Genomic DNA, 22,057 nt, shown 5'->3' with positions numbered 1-22,057 from the left:
AAAACCAGCAGACTAAATAAAATGAAGCCAAATGACAAATTAATATATACCAGAAAAACATACTACTGAAATTCAAGTAAAATTATAACATTAAAGAACTAAAGAACCATCAAAAGCTTAAGTGAACTAGTAGGTTTTGTGAAGTCGACGGCTTTCACGGCTGGCATCCATATTTTTGTGGGTTTTTCAGGCTATGTGGCCATGTTCTAGAAGAGTTTATTCCTGACGTTTCATCAGCATCTGTGGCTGGCATCTTTAGAGAATGCTAACCTGGAAGAGAGTGAGTATATATATATTGTGTGACCCTGGGTGAGGAGGAGTGATTCCCATGTTAATCTGTGCATTGTTCTGGGCTCTTTATTTACTTTGAGGGTTTCCTCTTTCCTGTTGAAGTTGTCCAAGTGTTTGTGGATTTCAAAGGCTTCCCTGTGCATTCTGACCTGATAGTTGTTGGCATGGTCCAGAATTTCAGTGTTTTCAAACAGCATTTTGTGCCCAGGATGGTTTGTAATGTGTTCTGCTACTGCTGATTTTTCTGGCTGACCCAGTCTGCAATGTCTCTCATGTTCCTTGATTCTTGTTTGCACACTGCGTTTGCTGGTCCCTATGTAGACTTGTCCGTAGCTGCATAGTATGCAGTAAACTCTTGCAGCTGTGAGAGGGTCTCTCTTGTCCTTTGCTGAGTGTAGCATTTGCTGGATTTTCTTGGTCAGTTTATAAACCATTTAGAGGTTGTGCTTCTTCACCACTTTGCCTATTCTGTCTGTAACTCCTTTGATGTATGATAGAAATACCTTCCCTTAGGGTGGTTGCTCGTCTTCACTCCTCTGGGTTTTCCTGGGTCTGGCAGCCCTTCTGATGTCTGAACTGGAATAACCATTCGCCTGTAGAGCCTGGTCTAGGTGCTTCAATTCATCTTCCAAGAAATGGGGTTCGCAGATGCGTTTTGCCCGGTCTACCAGTGTTTTGATTGTGCTTCTTTTCTGTCCTGGGTGATGGTTGGAATTCTTGTGCAGGTATCTGTCTGTATGTGTAGGTTTTCTGTATACTACAGATGCTAGCAAAACGTCAGGAATAAACTCTTATAGAACATGGCCACATAGCTCAAAAAACCCACAAAGAACTGTTACTATTCTGCTAATAACAGAGGAAATAGTCGCTCCACTGTGCAATGAAAAGGACATTCCACAAATATAAATTTGTCTAGTGGGTTTCTAATTTTTCCTCTTTTAGACCACTTCAAACACTTGTAAAAAGTGAATGTTGAGGGGGCCTTGCAATTAAGAGGAAAGCATATGGGCCCTCTACTAATTATGGTTGAAAATTCCTCTAAGAAAAACTCTTCTTCAGGAGGCTAGGCTGGCCCCCTCCCTGCTCTTTTTTCACTGGCAAGCAAAGATCTTTTTGTTTATAAGCTGACCTCATGTATAAGTTGAGGGCAGGTTTTGGGGCCAAAATTATGGATTTTGCCATGAGCCATGGATAAGTTGAGGATAAAACGCGGAAGCTCCTTCTGTGTGTGTATATGTGCGCGCAGCAAGAGGGACTCTAATTGAGGCTTTTTGCTTCAGCGTTTCAACCTTCATTTTAGTCTTTACTCCCTAGACAGCGACAGCGCAGGCAGGAGAGGAATTCTGTTTGTTTAACAGAAATCAATCACCCAGGACTCTTTCTGCTTGGCTCAAGAGAGAAAGAAACTGCTCTCCTCACTACATGGGGAAATCTGAAAGAGCTGCTATCACATTACCATACTGACTCTTAAATAAGTCAACCTGGGATTTTGGGGTCAATTTTTGGGCATAAAAATGTCAACTTATAGATGAGTATATACAGTAGGCGGGCTTTTAATGTGTAAGCAGAAACACTTTGCATTGGGGTGTGTACTTCATTCTTTTATTTTGTATGCCTTTTAAATGATTTTATATTGTTTTAATGTGATCAAACATTAATTGTTATTAAACTTTTATTGCTAGTTTTTAAATTGATTCTTTAGGAAGAGACAAGTGGCATACAAATGAAATAAATAAAATAACAGATCAGAAGCACTGCACATGTATCAAGTCAAACTACTTTTTAAGCTTCCAGGTTTCAGTCAGTTTGGAATGTAAGGTTTGAAAAGTAACAACATTAAACACCAGAAAGTGTAGAATTAATTCATTTCTACCAACACTGTAACTGAAATAACATAATGGGTAGTATTATCACTTTTCTTGAAATATTACTTCTTGCACAGACATGGAATACACAAAAAATGGAATGGAGGTTGTCATCACTGGTATTCGGTTACTGGCACCTTCAAAAGTGTTCTCTCTGTCATTTAATAACTGTTTTTTCCTAACCTGGATTTCCCCCCGATGGATTACACAGCCCATAATACAACTGCTGCCTAGGAATGGCTGGACTACAACCTTGTCTAGAAACCATCAGTTTGGGGAAATCCTAAAGTTTAATGCTATGGAATTCTGGGAACTGTACTTTTGTGAGATATTTAGCCTTCCCAGTCAAAGAGCTCTGGTGCCAGAACGAGGTACAACTCCCAGAATACCCTAGCCTTCGGCCATGGAAGTTAAAGCAGTGCCAACTTAGATTATTTATGCAGTGCAAATGCAGCTGTGGTTATAACTTGGGAGTATGCACATATCAATGCATGTGAAACTATTTTTAATGCAGAAATATTTTGGTAGTTCAAATTTCTAGATATAGTGGCCCCTTGGTATCTGCTGGGTTTTGGTCCCAGGACCCCCATGGATACCTAAATCGGTCGATTTTCAAGTCCTATTATATACAATGGTGTACTATAATGGTGTCTCTTATTTAAAAATGGTAAAATCAAGGTTTGCTTTTTGGAATTTATATATTTTTGACAAAGAGGATGGCAACACATTCAAGGATGAAAGTTCACACATGAAGGACATATTGTATAAACAAAGATGTATTAGGTTTTTCTTTTTCAAAACCAAAATTTATTAGATCTATTTGATTCAAGCTGTGGATGGTTGAATCTGTGGATAAAGAATCCATGGATATGGGTGGCCAACTGTGTAACAAAAACATAACAAAACAAGCCCTCTTGCCTCACTCTGGAAGTGAGAATGGCCTCAAACATGCTACACTAGTGGGACGAAATCACTTGCTACAGTAATGAGATAATATGTCTGAGGAAAGGCTATGTTGTGAGCCGCTTTGACTGTCTTGTAACAGAAAAGCGGGATATAAATAAAAGTTTTATTTTATTTATTTTATTTAGAGAGCTAAAAGAATGTTTGTTATGATCAGAAAAGACTGCATAAATTGAACAAGGTTTGCTTTTTTAAGCTGGAGCCTAACCATTTATCCACTAGAGCAGTATAATTCTCGTAATTGCTATTTTTAGCAATCCATCTAGTACTATCAATTACAGGTTTCTAAGACAATATGATGTAGAAGTAACTGGGAGAAATGCATAGAGGAATTGGCAAGGAGACAATAGCTGTAGGCAAATTGCCACTAAAGTCCAAAGTCACCCTTAGCAGCTGAAAGTGACTTGGGCCAGTTTCATTTAGCTTGCCAGTTGCAATAATTTCAGGACAAGAATAGTCAGTTTAATATTATCCAGATGCTGATAATATCCCAAATGGACTACTATAAAGTGTTATGGTTGGAGACTAGTCTGGATATAAGACATGGCTGCTACAGTCATGGCTAGTAAACTAAGATTGACACCAGTTGAAAGACATCAACATCAGCTAAAATTTCAAGGTGCAGCTACTTACTTTTAAAATCTAAACAACTCGGATCCTAAATGCCTGAAATAATGCTTCCCATGTAAGTCTGTGAGTTCCTTTCTCAGATAATATTTATCAGATATAATGTACACACCAAAGGAAAAGACCTTTAGATTGGCAACCATGTAATCTCACCCCTTATCTCCCTCAAACTGAAATCTTTCTAGACATGAGCTAAAACATCTTTGTTCATCTAGGACAGGGGTAGGCAACCTTTTTGAGCTGGGGGCCAGGTTGCTGTCCCTCAGACAACTGGGGGGCTGAAGCCGGGGGGTGGAGCCGCAAACGGGGGGTGGAGCTTCCACCCTCTGGGGCGGAGCCACATGCCAGGGCGGAGCTTCCACTATCCGTGGGCGGAGCCACATGTCAGGGGCGGAGTTTCCACCCTCCGGGGGCGGAGCCACATAATAATAATAATATTTGCAAGAAGCTACTAGGGCTGGCAATGCCATAACACAGGAAAAATGCATGCACACTGTCTCAACCCAGAAAAGAGCAAGCAAGTCCATGTGGGGGGATTTTGCAAAGAGAATACCAAAGGATAACAACAACAATAATAATAGCAATATTTACAAGAATGGAAGCGACTAGGCAAGGCAACAAAACAGCAAAAAATGCATGCCACTGTCTCAAACCACTTTCTTTCTCTCCCTTCCTCCCTCCCTCTCACTCCCTCCCTCTCTCTCTCTTCTCCCCTCCCTCCCTCCCTCTCCCTCCCACCCTTTCTCTCTCTCCTCCCCTCCCTCCCTCCCTCTCTTTCCTCTCCCTCCCACCCTTTCTCTCTCTCTCTCTCCCCTCCCTCCCTCTCTCTCCTCTCCCTCCCACCCTTTCTCTCTCCTCCCCTCCCTCCCTCCCTCTCCTCTCCCTCCCACCCTTTCTCTCTCTCCTCCCCTCCCTCCCTCTCCTCTCCCTCCCACCCTTTCTCTCTCTCTCTCTCCCCTCCCTCCCCCTCTTTCTCTCTCTCTCTCTCCTCCCCTCCCTCCCTCTCTCTTCTCCCTCCCACCTTTTTTCTCTCTCTCTCTCCTCCCCTCCCACCCTTTCTCTCTCTCCTCCCCTCCCTCCCTCCCTCTCTTTCCTCTCCCTCCCACCCTTTCTCTCTCTCTCTCCCCTCCCTCCCTCCCTCTCCTCTCCCTCCCACCCTTTTTCTCTCTCTCTCTCTCCTTCCCTCCCTCCCTCCCTCTCCTCTCCCTCCCACCCTTTTTTTCTCTCTCTCTCTCTCCCCTCCCCTCCCTCCCTCCCTCCCCTCTCCCTCCCACCCTTTCTCTCTCTCTCCCCTCCCCTCCCTCCCCCTCTTTCTCTCTCTCTCTCCTCCCCTCCCTCCCTCTCTCTTCTCCCTCCCACCCTTTTTCTCTCTCTCTCTCCTCCCCTCCCTCCCTCTCTCTCCTCTCCCTCCCACCCTTTCTCTCTCTCTCCTCCCCCTCTCTCCTCTCCCTCCCACCCTTTCTCTCTCTCTCTCCTCCCCTCCCTCCCTCTCTCTTCTCACCCTCCCTCCCTCCTCCTCCTTCCCCGCCCCTCCATTTATAGGAGGGAGGGCGGAGCCAGGAGGGAGGTGGGTGGCACCCATTGGAAGGCCCGGCGCGGCTCCTGGAGATTCAGGGCTCCCGAGGCCCGGTACGGCTCCTGGAGCCCTGTTTCAGGGCTCCGGAGGCCGCATCGGGCCTCCTAATGGGCGCCGCCATTTTGAAGGGCAAAATGGCGGCCGGAGTGGCCGAAATCGGCGGCGATTTCGGTGGCAGGAGAGACCGGGGGCCGGCAGAAAGGCGCCCGCAGGCCGCATCTGGCCCGCGGGCCAGAGGTTGCCAACCCCTGATCTAGGACTTTAGATTGTGCACGTTTTTAATAAATTATAATTTCAGCTATTATTATTAAATGTTATGTCGTGGTGTACTGCCTAGAACTTCTAAACAGAGTGAAGGATAATACTTATTTTTTAAAAAATAACATATTTAATTTTAGTTGCAATGGTAAACAAGTATAACAGTTGGGTTTTGATTAAGGGGATGGTGGCACCATCAACACATTCAAGGATGCAGTTTCACACATGAAAAATATGAACACATATAAACAAAAATGAATTGGGTGTTTCTTTTTTAAACCAACACATCATACATCTATTTGATTACTGAAAAAGAAATGAAAAGACTACATCCAACATTTAAAAGTTACCACAAAAACACTATGATTAAGCTCTTCTCTGTGAAATTCACATAACTTGCTGAATATTATTACATCACATCTGCTTATGTAGCAATGGATTCATGTCAAAACCTATACAGGTACTGGTATTTTTGTAAGTGTAAAAATGATTTGTCAGGTGCTGCAGGATATCAGATCTAAGCAGCATATGCTTTTTTCCCTTTTTTTTCTGAGTTGCCTCACATATTTGTTACTATAAAACATTCTAAAGTTTCCTCAAGTCCCTGTCTTTACCCTGGAGTGCCACCTATGGAAAAGTGACACTTCTATGAATATTTTATGCAGTGCATTACGGTGCAAATAATCAAATGTGAATTCCCTTTGAGCACTTAAAAATACATGCCGACAAGTCACACTAAATTAAAGTCGCATCATCTACTCAAGTTTGCCTTAAAACAGAACACTGACTGATTCTGGCCCAGAACTGGCAAATTCATCTGGAAAGAATTAATTACAATATAATTTTGCTCAATACCTTTCAAATTTGACAGCAATCTTATGCTTTATATTTATAAGATGTCAACAAAATGCAATAAAAACTCAACTAGAAGTATATTTCACCAGTGTTTCCATAATTCAAAAATTATTAGATCCACTTTTTAGTAAACATCTGTGTTTTTTTAACACAATAGGTTCACAATGTTTGGGAGACATGGGTTCAAACTGCCATTCAGTCATATAAGATCTATAGTTTTTTGTGGGTTTTTCGGGCTATGTGGCCATGTTCTAGCAGAGTTTCTTCCTGATGTTTCGCCAGCATCTGTGGCTGGCATCTTCAGAGAATGTTTGCCTGGAAAGCCACAAAAAACTATGTAGTAGATTGGCCATGAATGCCTTCGACTTCACATATAAGATCTCTTTCCATATTGATTTTACAGACTAACATGGCTATATCTTTGAATTCTACAAACAGATGGGATCATCTGGTGCCTTTAGGGCATCCTTCATACCAGCATATTCACCAGAAAGTCTTGAATTAACAATATGGCAGCAAGTAAATTATGGTCAATGGTTTCTGAACAAGTCAAGATTTGAAACCATTTAAAGAGGACTTAATATTCAGGTTTCTTAAGACACCATTAAGATTAGTTTCTCAGTTTAGGTGCAACAGGAAACTATAATTTTCATCAATTGTTCATTACATTTGAATTCCGTAACAGTACTCACAACAGTATTTAACTGGTTTGCTTCCCAGACTGTATGAGCGGAGGAGTGAACCAGCTATATATGGGCCTAGAGAGGCGGTTCTCAATCTATGCTCCGAGGAGCCCTCTCTCTCACCCCTTATCTCCCTCAAACTGGAAACAAATAAAATAATAAAAATATAAGTAGGAAGGAGACCTATTCTTTCGCTGTAAATTATGGCGGGATACAGACCGTCGCTTTGTGGTGGTCTCCCGCCGGCGCCATTTGCTCCGCGCGGGAGCTGCAGCAGCCAAACCGCGCAGCTCCCGCGCAGAGCAAAAAAGAAGCTCCATTTTGGAGCTTCTTTTTGCGGCGCCTTTATGACGTCGTGAGGCACCGCTGGCGCATTCGTGACGTCATAGGCGCCGCGACACGTCTGGACGCTATGCGTCCAGTACGTAAACATGGCGGCCCCCATGTGGAAGGGGCGCCGCCATGTTGTACGTATTCTATACGTACTAGGGTTAGGGGGGTGCGGAAGCACCGCCCCTTCCTAACCCTAGTACATATAGAATACGTCAGGGGTAGGCAACCCTTTTGAGCCGGGTGCCGGGTTGCTGTCCCTCAGACAACTGGGGGGCCGAAGCCAATAAATAAATAAATAAATAATTTTTAAAAAATAAATAAATAAATAAATAAACCGGGACAAATATAGGACAACATTTTCAAATGGAGGGCACTTTTTAAATAAAAAATGGAGGACACGTGAAAAAATTTGCTGATTTTTTAAAAAATGTTAAGATAAATGCATGTTTCTGAGGCTTCTATAGACATTTGCCCCACCATGCCCCTCGCGCGAGACGCCAAAGGCCCCGGCGGCAATCGGTGGCAGGACCGGGCTGGGGCCGGTCCCAAGGCCTCGCCGGGCCGCATCCGGCCCGCGGGCCACAGGTTGCCTACCCCTGGAATACGTACTATATGGCGGTTTGTATCCCGCCTATGTTATCTCTCATTCATCTCAAAAAGAAATCTACATTAAAATAATGTTCTTATGCAGGCATACTGATATTTATTAATTGATCAAGAATTTAGTTAGGTGACCAATTTCAATAATAATAATAATAATAATAATAATAATAATTTTATTTATATACCGCCCTTCCTCAGATCAGGGCGGTTTACATCTTTCCAAAACCACAATACAATACACATTAAAAACATATCACACCATTAAAAACAATTACCATAAAAACAAAAAAGCCCCGACATTCATTAGCTGACAGACCTGTCAGTTATTCATCATAACAATGAAATATGTCCCATAATATCTAAAACCAGGTATCAGGATGGTACTTTAACAGCCATAGCTATGCTTGTAGAGACATCGGGGCAGAAGAGAGACAGAACCTATATTTAGATATGCTCACATATGCACAAAGGAATGCCTTTTATATATGTATAGATGCTGCCAAAAACCAACATATCTGAAATTCTATTCTGGAAGAGCTAACAATAAACTAAATCCAGGACACATGAATATCCACATGGTTCACTTAGCCATGCTTGTCATGCTGTACTTCTCTAAAACAACACCGACCCAGCTGACAACACCCAAACAATTCATCTCCAGACAGATATAGTGACAACCAAAATATATTTGGGACTGTTCTGAAGCCAGAGATAGACAATGTGGAATCTCACTTATTCGGGATTTGCAATGAGTAAGTCCTACATTTAACAGAACCTGTTCATCAAGAACAAAAAACACAACACCTTGAGTCCCAGTTTTGGATGAAAGTCAGAATATAGTTAAAGAAGGGGAAACAAGCAATTCTGCTCCTCTGCAAAATAAATGCATCTTTTAAAACTGTAAGTATGGCCACAGTCAAATACATTTATACAGACAAAAAGAGAGAAAGATAATACACATCACAGTGCCTTAATAAATATATAGGGTGCATCTAAGCTGTAGAAATAATGCAGTTTGATACCACTTTAACTACCATGGCACTGTCCTACAGAATCTCAGGACATGTAGTTTTGTGAGGCACCACCACTCTTCCACAGAGAAAAATAAAGAACTTGTAAAACTACAAATCCCAGGACCCCATAAGTTGGGCCTAGCACACTTAAAAGTGGTGTCAATCAGCATTATTTTTACAGTGTAGATGCACTCATATTCACATCAGCAACTGAAGTAATGCCATGATTGCTAACAGTGCTTAGAAAAGACTGGGTCATCTATATCAAACCAGGCTTCCTGACAGATTTGTAAGTGATAGAGAACTGTAACAGAAGGAGAGAGAAAGAAGGCATGATATCACTTAATAATTTGGTATCTAAATTAACAATCTAGAAAAAAATTAGGTAAGTATTTGGTGGATTTGTTTCTATCCAACAAATACTTGTCTAAATATGTTTTTAATTCACTGTCTCAGCTGACTACTAATAAAAAGGACTAATCACTACTGAGCCTCTATGACTGAGCAGAGGAGATAAACCTCTCTCTGAAGAGTCTGGATTATTGGCTTGGGGTAACAATTATTGTTTTGGGAGCAAGAACTTCTCAGTTCAATTCCACGTCTCTCTCTCTCTCTCTCTCTCACACACACACACACACACACACACACACACATATATTATCAGAGAATATTTCAAAAGTCATGATATAGTCCACATTCTGAAGATACATGTATATTGAATTGGCCATTACTGGGATGGAAGACTTCTTGAGATTTTTAGAAGATCATTATTTGTATTAAAGTTACAAATTGTGTCAAACCAGGTACACAGCTACCTCTCTCAATAGCTTCTTGAATAATATAAATTGCACAGGTTACCTTATGGGAAGTGGCCCTTTTGTGTGAGAGAAATAAGCCCACTCAAAAGTCACAAATCAACTTTTGCACAACCAGCAAAATGAAACATATGTATGATAAAACAGATATTTCAGTTCCCTCCCATGAAATGATAGTAGATAAATGTAACAAAGAACCCACCAGAAATTGAGAGAGCCAACGTGGTACAGTGGTTTGATCACTAGACTACAACTCTGGACACTCTGGAAACCAGGGTTCAAATCCCCACTCAGCCAAGGAAACCCACTGGGTGACCTTGGGCAAGTCACAGTCTCTCAGCCTCAGAGGAAGGCAAAAGCAAACTCCCTCTGAACAAATCTTGCCAAGAAAATTCTGTGATAAATTCACCTTAGGGTCATTGTAAGTCAGATACGACTTGAAGGCACAAACAACTAACTTTGAAATAAGTGGAACAGATGCACAGTTTGAGATGTGACTGGTTTATCCAAGCAATTCTCTTTCAGATGTGTTTAACAACAAATGTAAGTAGCTTACTCTTTCCTATTTTAATCATTTAATAATTTTCACAGTATTCATGTGAAAAAAACATCCCAACTTGAATTCTAGAAGGTTATAAATGAAACAGGTATCACTGACGCATAATTATTTTTTGGTAGTTCACTACAATGTAAGTTAGCTACTTCATACTTTAAATCCAAAAAAATTACTGTAGCCCCAACTAACAAAAAGTAAATCTCAAATTTGCTAGCTGTATTTTGTTAATATATAGCAATTTTCCTCATTTATTGTACATTCACCAATCTAAACCAAATGCAGTGTTGCACTTTTAATTTTATGACAATTTTTTTTATATTTATGCCCCCCTCTTCAATTTTACATTTTATATGAAGGAATTAATAGATACAAGAATAATACTAGATGCTTCTAGTATACATAATTACAGAGTACAAAAAGAATTTTTTCTAAGTTCATGGTAAAGACTTTATGTAAAGTTTATGTTTTTCAATTTTTAAACTCAGAAAAAGATTTTCCCCTCATGTGGACAGGGACATCTCTGTGTCTCTTATCATCACTATTTTTTCAGGATATGCCCTGGGACCTTGTGTCATTGAAAGACTTTAAGTGAGGATCCAGCAGCTAGTGATGTCATTAATCTGACAGTTGCTTGTTCTCATTTGCCCTTCTCAACATTCATACTAATCACATTTACTACTTCTGGCCACTGCATAAAGCAGAGACAATCGATCATTCAGATATGTAATAAAGTATCTCCTGGATGAATATACTTACATGTAAGTTTTTCATCCATTTATTTCTGGATGAAACAGAAGTTCTGCGCAGTCAAAGCTCGTGCCTTCTTTAGTAAATTCAGTGGGCTTTTACAAACCATTGACTCCATTCTAGAAGTCAAACACTATGCTAGTGGACAATTTGCCAAGCACTCTTAAACACCTTCAGGGACTGAAGGAGTTAACAAGAACAGAATATTGTTTTATAACGACTTTTCTAAAAAGGTTTGGCACACTTTTATTGCCAGAAACAATTAGGGAATACTTGTTTCAGCGTTTCTTCTAAACTGGAATGTGACTGTATATTTTAAAATAAAATTGCAATGCGAACTGGCTGCTAAAAGCCCTTTTTTTTGTTTGTGCATTTTGTTTGTCACCCAGTGTCACACTAACAACTCTGCATCTCATTCTAAAGCACATTATCCTGTGAGGTAAGATGAAAAAGACAGTTTTTAATTTCCCCAAGGGGAAAGTACTTCTGTTAAAAGCATCTTTTTATCAGACCACTCTTTCTGAATTACCAGTAATGCAAACCAAAGAATTAGATATTGTACTTTAAAATTTAATATTTGTTCAATTCTTATTCATATCCTATAGACACCCCCATGTGTAACAGGGGAAAGTGTGTGCTGAATGCTTAAACCTACTTAAGAATCCAAAAGATTGAACATTTCAGTCTTTCAATCAGTATGCTGTCAGGTCATGATCATTCAACCAACAATGGAGGTTTTTGTGCTTTTATTATTGTAACTTAGCTCACATTTAACTTTTCACTGCATAGCAATAAGCATACCTTGTCTAAAAGATTCATTTCTTCTACATTTAGAGCAAGGCTTGAACAATGTAAACTGACTTTTAAAAGCTTCCTTAGATTTTAGTATAATGCCTTTCAAGATCAGAAGATCATTAAGAGACAGACTACAGAGGATATAGTGGCAAACTGAGAAAGCTGGCTATAACACACCTATACCAATTGAAGCTCTTTGTAGACTTCTAATGTGAGCCAATTAACAGTGGTGTAACAAAATAAGAATGAACAAAGTGCAGTAATGCCAAGGAAACTGTTGCAGTATATTCATTACTGATTAATAGAAAAAGGGTTTTTTTTAGAAGATCTACTTCTACTGTGGAGCTATTCTCATGTCTGTATTCAATTCTACCTGTAGGGAGGTTTACTAACATTCACATTGGTAGTACTGAAAGTCTGAGAGCTAACCTTGAACATTTTTCTCTTTCTGATGCCCAACCAACAATGGCCAGAAATAGTGAGGTCTGACAGGTAAGCCTTCTTTCTTCATTATCTTCATTAAATCAAACGCCAGAGCTGAAAAGAGTCAGAAAGGCAACCAGTTAATACATGTTTGTAACAGCAGTAGTTTAAAAATTTTAAACAAAATTAATAGATAAGGAAAAGTACCAGCTTTCTTTGACTCTAACGCACACAGAAGAGTCAACTGTAAAGGTGCAGTATGCATGTTGGCTTTCTTCAGTTCTTCACAGAAGTATTTCAACTTAGCCACTGGCTGTAAGGAAATCAAAAATTTGAGAATTTGTAACTCATCAGTATTCACAAGTGGCAACATTCAAACTAGCAATGAACAAATGGATACGTTAAATACTCTGGAAAATGAGAGTATTCTGGCATTGACTGCAAGATGCATGAAACAGCCAACACATGCCAGGCCAGTAGTTGCACACTAGCAATAAACTGCTGGTTTAACTGCATTAACTAGATCCCGCTACTGGGGACAGGTTGTATAAGAAGGGTGGCAAGGACAAGACTAGGAGGTGTATAACTAATGATGTTAGTTGAAGTAAAAGGGAAAACAGACCAATTCAAGTGGAGGCCCTGGAAGCAAAGCCCAGAGGAAAAACAACTTTGCCCAGAGAATAAATATAAGAGAACACTTTTTTCCATTCTTGATAGAGATGTGGCCAGCAGAACACTACTTCATTGGCAGTGTTTGAAGTCAGGGTATGAGTGAAGTGAGAACAATGAGAAAAGCTCAGTCAAAAAGAAGAAGAGTTTAGAATGAATAATTCTTTAGACATTAGACTGGATGTGGGTGTTCACTAATTGTAAAGTATCCCTTAAAGCCAACCCATTTTTACACTATCAATTTGACAGTTTCCCTGAGCTTGCAGACCAGTCATTCACTTTTAAGTCTGTTATGCTCCTTGCAAAATTTCACATACCCTATCTGTATTTACACAATGCCGTAAGAAGAAGTTGCCACGGTCCACTCCATTTTCATTCTGGGAATCAAACGATGATGTAGGAAATGACTTCAGGACTTCAAAAGCTGTATCTTCTAAGCCTTGTGTTATTAAACTCAGACAAAGATTCATAGCATCTAAATGTTAGGAGGAAAGAGTGGGGGGAACCAAACACCAGTGAGTCTGAAAAAACACAACCCTCTCTGCATTAATGTGCAGAGGAAATAAACCACTTATTTTAAAGCACTTACTATACTTTAAGGCATTATATGAAAAATGATAGCATAATAATAAGTAAAGCAAACAATCAGTCCAGATAAAAAATACATTACGACCAATAGGGGTACATCAGCATTTAAACCTTACTGCATGCAATTTGCCAAGCACTGTAGATATATTCTATTTAATACAACTCTAGAAGTCAGACCTTACTAAAATTAACTAAGGTTCTGAAGTGCACTGCTCAACAGATCTACAAATCTGTCATTTAAAGGTTGTTCTGGCTTTCATTTTCCCCTGAATAACAATGCTAAAATACATCAACTTTGGGAAGACCTGAAGAATTACTAATAGTGCTATTCAAAGGTAAATAGCTTTGATCATTTACTTTGGTGCTGGTGCAGTGAAGAAAAAAGAAGCCTGTCACATTGGTAGAAGTGTCAAAATCAAAAACTGCTTCTAATAATTAATAAAGACAGTAGACACATCCTGTATTTTTCTTAATGCACTTCATTCTATTAGTGTTCATCTGCCTAGTGAGAATCACAAAGCATTGGTGGGAAAAAATTTTAAATTACTGCATTTTAATACAGTATTTCAAAAACTATCTAAAGTCAAATCATAAAGACAAGTCACAAACGAGACAAGATTTTGACAGAGTTTATAAACATACTACATAGCTGTTGACAATTTCAACAAAAGACTGAGATGTTATAAAAAGGAATGACTAACTCATTCAAACATCATTTAAAATGCAATTAAGAGAGAGATTTTATGTATTTTTCTCTTCTATAACTACTATCACTTTGAACTGGTCAAATAGGCCGACTAAGAGTAACATATTAATTAACTTCCCATTTCTAAGATAAGGTAAATTAAGACCACCTTTTGAAAATTTTACCTGGAATGTAACCTCTATCATATTTCATTTTGTCCAGAATATTTTGTACATACTGAGGATACCCAGTCTTGGCAAAAGTAAAAATGATGTCCATCAAGTCCCTGTCCAAAAGGTAATTCTCAGACTTTGCAATGTTTCCCAGGATCTATTATAGTAAGAAAAAAATAGGTTTCTACATAGCCCATGATTATTATACATATAAATATAACCATGTAGATGAAGAAAGTTATCTGTACTGAATTCCATGAATACATTAAAGAATTATAATCAGAAGATGAATGCTCAAGGAATGGGTTCTAACATAGGTACAGGTAACACTTAAGCAAATTGTCCTAATACAGTGGACCCTTGCCTTATGCGGGGATCCGTTCCAGACCCCACGCGTAAGGTGATTTCCGCATATGCTTGAGCCCCATTCACTTGAATGGGGCTCATGCGCCACACACGTGGGCCCCATTCATCTGAATGGGATGCGCCGCCCCTTGCGCCCCGCATGGCTTGAGCACATATGCTCAAAGCCACGTATAACGGGGTGCACTGTAATACATTTTGACAGAATTTTGCATGTGAAGGACAATTCCAAAGATCACAGAAGATTCTTATTATCCTGGAACTTCTTATTTAATATTGCATTGCATTCATTCTTAAATTCAACAGCAGTCACTTCAATGAGAATTGCCATTTAGCTAGAAGAGAAACTCAGACGGTTCTAAGGAATTAAAGAGCCAAGTGTCATATCATACTTGGCATAACTGTAACTTGTATGTTTTAAATACTTTTTCAAAGAGAGATATCTATTTGGGAAACATCAACATCAGCCCTTGTTAGTCAGTCTTGAAGTAAGGAGTAGGAAACACTGTCTTTGAGATGGGGATAGGTTAAATTAAACGGCCCAATCTACAACTCTGCCCAGTTGAAGACCTTGGATTTAAAACTGTAGTTTATGGAAGAAAAGAGATTCATAATGAAGAGAAAGCCAATTTGGCAGGAATGCCTATCCAGCTGTTAAATTCAGACATTTCTACCATGATTGTTCAATTTACTTGATTATCATCTTCAAGTGTTTTCCTTCTTTTCTAATGCTAATTCAAACAAAGGAGTCCCCAGGAGTCACTGCAGTCTATAACAGCCCCAAAACGGCAAAAATCAAAACCAAAATTGACTACAGATCTACTTCTGGTTTTATAAAAATCCTTTTCCACCAAGGGGCAGATGGGGAGAAGGAAAAATGTGTAGGGAGACCTTGCACTTTGTTTTATAGCAAAATTGCTGCTCCTGGATGATACTAGGAATAGATTTTTCCCGCCATTGTATAGTACTACAGAGACATCTGCAATAAATGTTTAAGATTTCTAGTAAGATTTCTAGATGTCAAAAACAGGCATTTCCCCTCCTCAAAGTGTTTTCTGTGGGTAGTTCTTCACACCAGTTTTTAGCATTCTGTAGCTGCTATAGTAATGACTACTGCTGTTGTAATGCAATGGGTAAAAATGTCACCAAATCTTGCCTCAGCAAAGATACAGGCAACCTTAAGCTGATCTCCTCAGTTTATGACTAAATGCCAGTTACTAGAGATTCTAAAAGCATTACATTTACTGCTGAATTATCAAAAGTTTGGAAAAATCCATACATGAAAATATATGTTAATTTAAAAAATCTATTCCATGCAAAACTGTGCCTTTGCAAGTAATATGTATTACCTCTTCAATTTTGTTTATGTCACCTTTCTCAGCATATGCCTTCAATAATGCAACATAGGTGTCAGGACCAGGTTCAATTCCAGTATCTCTCATTACAGAAAGGATATTTTCTGCATTCTCCATATCCCTGAAGAAATATATGGGAAAAGAGTACCACACACATTTTAAACTATCTATTTTTAAAATCCATTATATACAAGTTATGAATGGTATTAACTCCCTAATTCATGAAAGAAGCAAGGTCTTTCTCCTAAATACAAGCCAGGAATCATTTTACTGAACTCAGGTTTTTCATGACTTACACAACTCAAAAAAGCATGCCTGAAATGTGGAAAAATGCAGCAGCTGTAGCAAGTATTTAAAAGGATAAAGAGAGGGAATAGTCTATTAAGTCTTCTGCCCAACTCTATGCAAGTTATCACCAGAAGGTTTCTGTAAAAGACCACAAGGCTAAACCACACACGACACTAGACATGTTACTTTTAAACGGACTGAATCTTTTCAGAAATGCAAAAAGGAACTACAGGAATATGTGTGAAAAGGATGTTGGCAGATATTCCTTCCCCTTTCTAGTATGTTAACAAAGAAATTCCATCTGCCCACTGCTATAGTAAATAGGAGGGAGGTGCTTAGGACCTTGAAATATGAGTAAGTTATTAAAATGCATCTTCACATACATTCAGATCCCTTTCGTGGTAATCTAAAGAGACTGAGATAATTTAAGGATGCACACAGTGCCAATATCAATTAATATTGCTCCACTGATACAATGGAAGGCTTCTTAGATTCAAGAGATCCTTGTGCATATCTGTATATGCACAGAACTCTGAATTGTTAAGACTGATAGCACCAGGGAGCAATACAATCAATGTTCTATTGCACCTTTTCCCAGTGTGACAGCCTCTAGATTTGTTGAGCCACAAATGGCCATACTGGATGGTTGCTGCAGTCCAATACATCTGGAGGACAGAAGGCTACGAAAAGTTGTTCTACTGTATCCGTTCAAAAATTCATTTTTCAGAATATATTGATTAACTATTTATTTTTTGGATATATATCCACGGCTTTGTCAAAGGAATGAGAACTACCATTTTGAGTCTTTTTATGATTTCTTGACTGCAATCTCTGTTTTGATTTGATTTTGCCAAGTTATAGAAAATGTTTAGCAATTCTAATATTTTCACCATCTACTGTAAACTTATGTAAATCATTTGTGGACACTATTGGTTGTTTTCTCAATGTTTAGCTGTAAGCCTGCTTTTGTACTTTCTTCCTTGATTTTGTTCTACGTATATGTGATTTTTTAGTAATATGATATCATTTATAATAATATGATGTTAAATTGTTGATGTTCCTTCCCTTAATTATCATGCCTCCTCCTGAAGTCTAATCCTACTTTTGTGTGATATATTCTGTGTGTAAATTATACAGAGTAATAAATTGCAGTCTCATTTGATCCCTTTGCCAATTGGAAAAAAAAAGGAATGAGAACTAAAGTAGCTTACAATAAAATAGTACAGATGCATAAAATGAATAAAAGCATAAATGTTTTAACACACAACCTTAAAAAACCCACCAATAAAAGAAAAATACACTACAATAATTTAAAAGGATTAAAAACTGTAAGTTACCCAGCTCTCGCATGGCCAGTCACAAGGGCACTGAAAACAGACTCTGTGATTGGGAGCTCTTTACTTTTCATAAAACCAAGAATCTTGCTGTAAGATAAAACAACAGAATCAGCCATATTTTAAAGCTGGAAAATACAAGTAAAACATCATTGTATGTTAACAGTAATACTTAAAAAAAAAAAAAGATTCTGTAAGAAGTATGCACATGACACCAACAAAAGACCAACATTTGAAATAAAGCAATTTTTAGACATCAGGAGGATTTATAAGTGCTCATCTCACTACAGCTCATTCCTGCTCATACATGTTGTACTACAGCATGTCTTATCAAACTGTGCATATGCAAACAAAAAGGTAAATCTACTACCCATTCATATGAACAGGCATTCATACAAAATTATTTTTCAATAATCTATTATTCAATTATTATTATTTTTAGGATAACCGCTTTTCAACCACTTATCATGTAAAACTCTATTTTTATTGTTCTTATGTTTGTTGTTACCCGCCTCGATCCAATACAGGGAGAGGCGGGACACAAATAAATATTATTATTATTATTATTATTATTATTATTATTATTATTACCAATGGCTGCTTACTACCTCAGCAGTAACACTGTGTGCTAGCAAAAGTGCCATTTTCATTTTTCAAGTCAGCAAAATGAATGCAGTTTGTCAAGTCTGAATTTATATTTGTCTACAATAGGACTGCAGTCCACTGAATTCCATGCAATTTAATTCTGAGCAGGCATGCTTGGGACTGTACTGTAAGAGACATTTTCTCTCTAAAGGATTTACACAAACCATTACCTGGCACCTTCAATATCACCCTTGTTGCAATAGGCAGCAATCAGCCGTTGGTATGTGACCTGCAAAACAGAAGGTGAGAATCAAACTAGCCCTTCATCAAGTGGCGGCATGCTGAGTGGTGAGAGAGAGAAAGAGATGCCTTTAGGAAATACCTACTCGATTAGGCTGAACATTAGCTTCTTCCATTGTTGTTAAGAATTCAGTTGGAGAGAAATTATGTTCATTCTGAAGATAGACCTTGAGCAAAGCATTATAATGGCTTGCATCATATACAACCCCTAAAAAAGAGATTATAATGAAAAGACAGAATTCATTAAAGTAAAAAATGCAATGTGATATTATTATTGTTGCTCATTCATTTGTATCCCACCTTTTCCCTAATGCTGGAACTCACAACAGTTAACAAAGATTAAAGAGCACACAAAAATATCAATGATAAAAGATAAAAGAATAACAAAATAGGCAAACACAGAAACTAAAACTAGGTTGTATCTAAAGCAGATTATTTGCTCAGAAAAATGTGGATTCCAGCAAAAACTAATCCTGCATCTCCTCCTAAGCACACAAAAAACTGCTCCAGAGTGGTAGAGTGCCTTCCAGAAGCAGTTTTAGGGCAGGTTCTTGGGCTGCAAAGGGAGGGAAAGAGCAGGAAATTTCATTGCCTTTGCAAATGCCAACTTGGATTTGGGCTCTATACAGACACAACTAATAGTCCAGACAATATTTACCCTTGTTGTGTGAAACATGAAACACACACAAACATTCAATAAAATTCAACATGAGTATAAAATTTTCTGAAATCTTTCAGCCTTATCTGGGCATTCTATGACTCATGTAAGTTACTGGGAAGAGGTGGGGCAGGAGACAAACATAAATCCTATCCATATAGTGTCAAATCAGGGGTAGAATTATATCTGCATTAAATCGAAGCACTGAAATTTATTTTTACTATGTTTACCATATATGTACTTTCTGACTAAGGACCTTGAATGAGATCACCTTAGAAGCTGGAACAAGATACAGTATAGCAAAGATGGGCAATCTGTGTCCCTCTGAATGTAACTGAACTTGTTGTTGTGTGCCTTAAATTGTTTATGACTTATGGTGACACTAAGGTAAACCTATCACAGGGTTTTCCTGATAAGCTTTGTTCAGAGAGGGTTCACCTTTAACCTCCTCTGAGACTGGCAAAGTGTGATTGGTCCAAGGTCAGCCAGTGGGTTTCCATGGCTGAGCAAGGATTCAAATAGTGGTCTCCAGAATCATAGTTCAGTGTTTGAACCACTACACCACATATCACTACAACATCCATAATCTGTCACCACTAACTATACAGGCTATAGAGATTAAGGGAATGAGTTACAATCCCGCAGTATGCACATGTTCCTTATGCCTGCAGTACAAAATCTGATCTAAAAATGTGCCTGTGGAAAACAGCAAAATGAACAACTCTCTCAACAGTGTTAAGCAGTGAGGGTCGGTTTTACCATTAGCACCCCTAGATGTCAGTATAGCCCTCAAAATACGAAAGCACAGGCACAGAAGTATTATATATCATCCTGTATTTGAAGAACATCAGCTAGACATTTAGTGTACAGTAATATTTTTGTAGGGCCTAAATACCCTAAAGGCACCAGATGATTCCATCTGTTCTTGGAAACTAAGCAGGGTCAGCCCTGGTTAGTTTTTGGGTGGGACTGGTTAGTTCTTGAATGGGCCATTGAATACCAGATGCTGTAAAGCTGACAAAACCACCTCTAAGTATTCCTTGCCTAGGAAAACCCTATGAAATTAATAAGGTTGTCATAAATTGACAGGTGACCAGAACGTCTCTCTCTCTCTTTTTCACACACACACACACACACACACACACAATTATCACTCATCTAACTGTTACTGTAGCTGAAATACATTTCTTAAATGAAAGAGTGGATATACCAAGTTCTTTCAGCCTGGTCCACATGGTATGGGCAAGTTCTGTTCTTTCATTTGGACGCAGCTCAGGTAGTAATGATCCACAGCTTCTCAACAGCAGGAGGGCTTGGTTGCTACTTGGATATCCTGAAATGAAGAAAGTATTTGGGAAATCTACATAAGTCCATCACTGATGTAACTCAAGGTATGTAAACTCAACTTCTAAAATCCTGATAAAAACAAGACTCGGCTTAGCTTTGAATGTTTTAGACAGGACTGTTCACACTGTCTTTTGATACTCAATAACAGAAAAAGGAGATGCAGTTCACATTTTGCAACAGAAAACAAAATCAGCATACAATGGGGCACACAGAACACATTAGCACATTACTGTAGTCATTAAAACCTCTGGAAAAATCCTTCACATCTAGATGCATTATAGTTCTTTTATTATGTGGCAAAAACTACAAGTGCAGAACTTGGGCAGGGACTGCCTAACTTCTTGAGCTTACAAACACATATGTAATTCTGAGCAGATCATGCAGGGACTACCACAAAATGGCTGGCATATTAAAGATGGCTTGGAAAATTTATAAACTGGCTGATATGAGACCATATTAGCGGAGAAGAGCTGGGAGGAAAAAATGAAATCCTAGTGGTGGAGGAAGATGGTGAAACAAATGTAAAAGTCCAGCAACAGAGATAAATGCACCGAAAAGAAAGGAAAAGAGTAGGCAGCAGGAGGGGAGAAGCCAAGGATAGAAGGTTAAGGAGCAGAGATGTAAAAAAATCTGGAGAAATATTGAAAATACACACCACATATCACAACATCCATAATCTGTCACCACTAACTATACAGGCTAGGGATTAAGGGAATGAGTTACAATCATAGAATCATAGAGTTGGAAGAGACCACAAGGGCCATCCAGTCCTGCCATGCAGGAATTCCCAATCAAAGCATCCCCAACAGATGGCCATCCAGCCTCTGTTTAAAGACTTCTAAGGAAGGAGACTCCACCACACTCTGAGGGAGTGTGTTCCACTGTCGATCTTTGTGCTCTATGTTTACCCACAGAAATTTTGGAATCATGGAAAAAGCTTGTACATAATATTTTCTCTTCTGAAATGAGTGAAATACTTTAGCAAAGTTTTACTCATTGAAACTGTGTAGCATAAAGATTTTTTGTGTAGAACAATTTACAGTGCAAAAGAATTATACCTCTTGTATATACTGTAGAATCTGCTGTTTTCAATACTGTTAACAGATAAACACTATGTTTGTTGTACCTGTCCAAAATAATATGGTTTGTTTTGTTTACTACAAAAGCTGTGGTTTCTAGGTTTCATTTCTCCCATTTCCCAGTACTGCATATATTTTGAATTTTCCCAAATTCAAATTGTCAACACCTCAGGGAGGGGAAAGCTGTGTTCCACAGGTTCAAAATTTCTAGATATCTACAGTTCTAGGAA

At 38.8% G+C, this 22,057-nt stretch overlaps 1 protein-coding gene across 1 annotated transcript in view; it reads right to left on the bottom strand.

The window, feature by feature from the left end:
• The window catches only part of LOC149310550 (leucine-rich PPR motif-containing protein, mitochondrial-like), a 139,445-nt gene that overhangs the window by 101,875 nt on the left and 15,513 nt on the right, over positions 1-22,057 (bottom strand). The window contains exons 3-11 of the mRNA XM_089529170.1: positions 20,612-20,734; positions 18,830-18,951; positions 18,674-18,732; positions 17,862-17,948; positions 16,231-16,357; positions 14,531-14,675; positions 13,390-13,547; positions 12,611-12,716; positions 12,410-12,517 (exon numbers count right to left, since the gene is read on the bottom strand). Of these exons, the coding sequence (XP_089385296.1) occupies positions 12,410-12,517; positions 12,611-12,716; positions 13,390-13,547; positions 14,531-14,675; positions 16,231-16,357; positions 17,862-17,948; positions 18,674-18,732; positions 18,830-18,951; positions 20,612-20,734 (1,035 nt within the window). The remainder of the gene's footprint in view (positions 1-12,409; positions 12,518-12,610; positions 12,717-13,389; positions 13,548-14,530; positions 14,676-16,230; positions 16,358-17,861; positions 17,949-18,673; positions 18,733-18,829; positions 18,952-20,611; positions 20,735-22,057) is intronic.

The sequence above is a fragment of the Sceloporus occidentalis genome, unplaced genomic scaffold (genome assembly GCF_023333645.1).
Source record: "Sceloporus occidentalis isolate IW3139 unplaced genomic scaffold, rSceOcc1.0.p SCAF_6, whole genome shotgun sequence".
Lineage (NCBI taxonomy): Eukaryota > Metazoa > Chordata > Lepidosauria > Squamata > Phrynosomatidae > Sceloporus > Sceloporus occidentalis.
This window is presented reverse-complemented; position numbering and strand designations above follow the sequence as displayed.